Here is a 3,512-nt window from a genome sequence, read left to right as displayed (position 1 = left end):
AGGAAAGAGAGAGAGCATTTTACTTTTATGAGAATGGAAGCCTGTTACTTGAGAGCATCTGCAACCGGAAATCCCATCTTATCCTAATTTACCATCCCAAAAAGTTACTTTATCAATTATACCATACAATTTTACAATATATCCAACATCCCAACTTTTATTTTCCTATTCTACTCTTTAAAATAATATATCTATCCAATAAAATAATATATCCCAAATCTATATCTATTCTCTCTCATCTCTCTCCTCTCTTTGATTTTTAACTCTCTTCCTCTATCTGTCTTCCACTGAAACCACCACCACCTCCACCTCCACCATCCAAAAAGGCTACAAAACACAAATAGACTACCCCTGCTTCACTGCCCATCACCCACCACCGCCAAAACAAAACCCACAAATTTTTAACTCCCTTCCTTTGTCTCTCTTCCACTAAAACCACCACCACCTCCACCGTCCAAAAAGGCTACAAAACACAAACAAACTACCCCTGCTTCACTGCCCATCACCCACCACCGCCAAAACAAAACCCACAAATGACCAACAAAAACCCAGCAAAATCAGACCCGTAAATGAGAAACTCGCACCATAAACGAACAAAACCCATAAACCGATCTCTGCGCCGATCTCCACACCCAACGCCGATCTCCACATGCGCAACGACGATCTTCATGCCTAACGGCAATCTCCACATCCCACGCCCAACGCCTATCTCTACGCCTAACGCCAATCCCCACACCACACCCAAACACCAATCTCTGCGCCAAACCCCAAACGTCGATCTCCACACCACCACACTGATATGCAATGAGAGAGAGAAGAGAAATAATGACTGGGTGGTGGCTTGCCATGGCCGGTGACAGTGGGTCAGGCCATGGTGTGGTGGCTATGGGGTTGAGTCTAAAGAGAGGAGAGCTGAATGAGAGAGAAGGAAGATAGAGAAAAGAAGAGGAGAGAGAGAGAGAGAGAGAGAGAGAGAGAGAGAGAGAGACAATTAAAAAATAATTTTTAGAAATAGGATTGTGCTACAGTAGCATCTTATTAATAAGATACTACTGTAGCACAATTGTAAAAATTTTTACAATTTTGAATGTTTACAAGTCCAAATGCTGGGTGTTTTTAGGGCTTTTATGTTAAATCCATCTTACATTTGGCATATCCATGCCCAGCTGCGGATGCTCTGAGAAGCTGATTGCCTCTTGCAATGCCAAACCTATTCCCATCCGTACCTTCTCCCTTCAACAGCTCCTCCTAGTAACCAACAACTTTTCTTCTGAACATTTGGCATTTTATCGGGCCTATTGGTTCAAGGGTTCTCTTGAAGGACGAATTATTCTCATTAAGCATTTTGATTGTGCTTGGGCCGATTTAGGCATCAATGATTTAGTGATTTCTGCACAAATGAGTGGTTACAGCAATGTATTAAAGCCCATAGGTTGTTGTCTCCACACTCCAATTCCCATTTTAGTGTTTGAATTTTCCGCCAATGGTGTCCTTGCAGATCAAATTTATGTATACCGTGTTACTGAACGACAACATCAGCCGATGGTGTGGGAGAGAAGGTTAAAGATTGCAAGGCAGATTGCTCATGCTCTTTCTTATCTCCATACTGCCTTCCCAAGACCTGTCATCCACATGGGTATGTGAATGCGCAGTATCTTATTAGATGAAAATGATGTTCCCAAATTGTCCAACTTTATTCGTTCTGTATCAATTCCCGAAGGTGAAACTGACGTGCATGCTCCTTTTATTACAATGTTCTGCGCCCCCGAGTTAAAAGCAACAGGCAAGGTAACTGAGAAAGTTGATGTGTATGATTTTGGTCGGATTCTTCTAGAACTTTTAACTGGAGAGGATTCTTTTAAAATATCCCGATTGACAATTGACAAATATTTTACTTTAGTAGCATACATACGTAACCGTGCTCAAGGTAGTTGCATAAACGAGATTGTGGATCCTACAATCTTGGCTGAAGATGGGGAAGGAGGTGTTACTTTAGAGCATCAATTACAAGGTATGGTGGACCTTGGCTTGACATGTATAGAAGAAGATCCACAAACAAGGCCAACTATGGTTGATGTCACCAAACAACTCAGGCAGATTGAGAGGTTCGTTCCATCACTAATTATTTACTCACTTGATTTCATCCAATCATATGTTATAGATAAACAAATTCACATTATTGCATATCCAAATTTTTTAGGCATGACAACAAACAAAATTTACTTGATTTTCAAACAAATGGCCATGGATGGAATTTAGAAAAAGTGGCTTGTTATTGTTATACCTGTCCGACCTGAAATCCCTCATCTTCTAAGGGACAACCTTGTCTTTTCCCTTCCTTTGTTGTTGATCCTCCTCAACTCTTTTATATTTGTCGATACGGTCCATGAGCTGACGCATGTTGGTGACAGGTTTGCCAGTCAAAGATTTTCTTAAGCCGTGCTCGGACGAGAGGCCGAGCTTAAAGGTATTGATAGCCACCTCATCAAAATCACCTTCAACTTCATTAAACATTTCCCAATATCTGTTCGAGTATGTTTTAAGATTCTCCCCTTCTTGCATGTGCAAGGACAGCAGGGAAGCAACCGACTTGGGAACTCTTCGGCATGTCACAAACCGAGAATCAAATGCTTGGGTAAGCTCATGAAAGGAATTTATGGATTCCACCCTTAGGCCATCAAACCATCTCATCGCAATAGGTTCGAGATTGGATGGAAAGATTTTGCACATCAAGGCCTCGTTTTTGGAGTAAATAGCCATTCTTTAATTAAAATGGCTCACATGCTCAATAGAATCCGTTCGCCCATTGTAAATGGTGAATAATGGTTGATGAAAACGCCGGGGAAGTCTCGCCTTTTCAATTCTGCACGTGAAAGGCGACTTGGATATTTGGTCCAGGGCTTTACTCATAGCATCGTTTCCTACACCCCTAAGTGAAGGGCTCTTAAATTGCCGTTTGTCATGGAACTCTTCTTCATAGGAGAAAGATTCGCTGGGTGGGATTTGAGACTTTCGCCTGTAATTGACGTCCCTTTCATCCCCAGAAGAAACTTCACTGTCTAAGGAAACTCTCTTCCTTTTGGCATGGCGTAGCTTCCTTTTTAATCGATCAATCTCCAACTGCATGGCCCTGTTACCATCTGCATGGGAGACACGGCTACCACCTCATGACTGGTTTCTCTCCTCATGTATTGTATGTACACTTCCTTCACGATCGCCTCTCCGTTCGAGGTTAAGGAAAGGATCACCGTGTTGGGATGCCCTGGACTTTGCCGGTTGTTGATCTGGTTCAGCCATCATCAACCATTGTTTTCACTCCTACTCAAGATTTTCCCACAGACGGCGCCAATTGTAAGGCCAAAATTTGTGGTCCAAGCCAAAAAGAAATGGAATGTGAGTCCAATAAGCCCAATACAATAAAATTTGTAGAGAGTGGGTAAAAGAACTAGGCTGTTTGTGAAATCTACAATAGTTGATCAAGGTTTTATCAAAAGAGCAAGTGTAAAAACACT

The 3,512-nt window shown here is 42.0% G+C and overlaps 2 protein-coding genes across 2 annotated transcripts; one reads left to right on the top strand and one right to left on the bottom strand.

Moving 5' to 3' along the window:
* The first annotated feature begins 1,158 nt into the window (after window positions 1-1,158).
* On the top strand, window positions 1,159-2,259 carry LOC112037284 (serine/threonine-protein kinase ZRK1-like). The gene is made up of 2 exons (XM_065759605.1): window positions 1,159-1,636; window positions 1,721-2,259. The coding sequence occupies exons 1-2, from the start codon at window positions 1,159-1,161 to the stop codon at window positions 2,257-2,259; spliced, it is 1,017 nt and encodes a 338-aa protein (XP_065615677.1).
* Window positions 2,260-2,310: 51 nt separating this feature from the next.
* LOC112037283 (uncharacterized) lies at window positions 2,311-2,760 on the bottom strand. Its single transcript, XM_024070094.1, has one exon. The coding sequence runs from the start codon at window positions 2,758-2,760 to the stop codon at window positions 2,311-2,313; it is 450 nt and encodes a 149-aa protein (XP_023925862.1).
* Window positions 2,761-3,512: the final 752 nt, after the last annotated feature.

Source organism: Quercus suber, unplaced genomic scaffold (assembly GCF_002906115.3).
Source record: "Quercus suber isolate HL8 unplaced genomic scaffold, Cork oak 2.0 scaffold_334, whole genome shotgun sequence".
In the NCBI taxonomy this organism is placed as follows: Eukaryota; Viridiplantae; Streptophyta; class Magnoliopsida; order Fagales; family Fagaceae; genus Quercus; species Quercus suber.
This window is presented reverse-complemented; position numbering and strand designations above follow the sequence as displayed.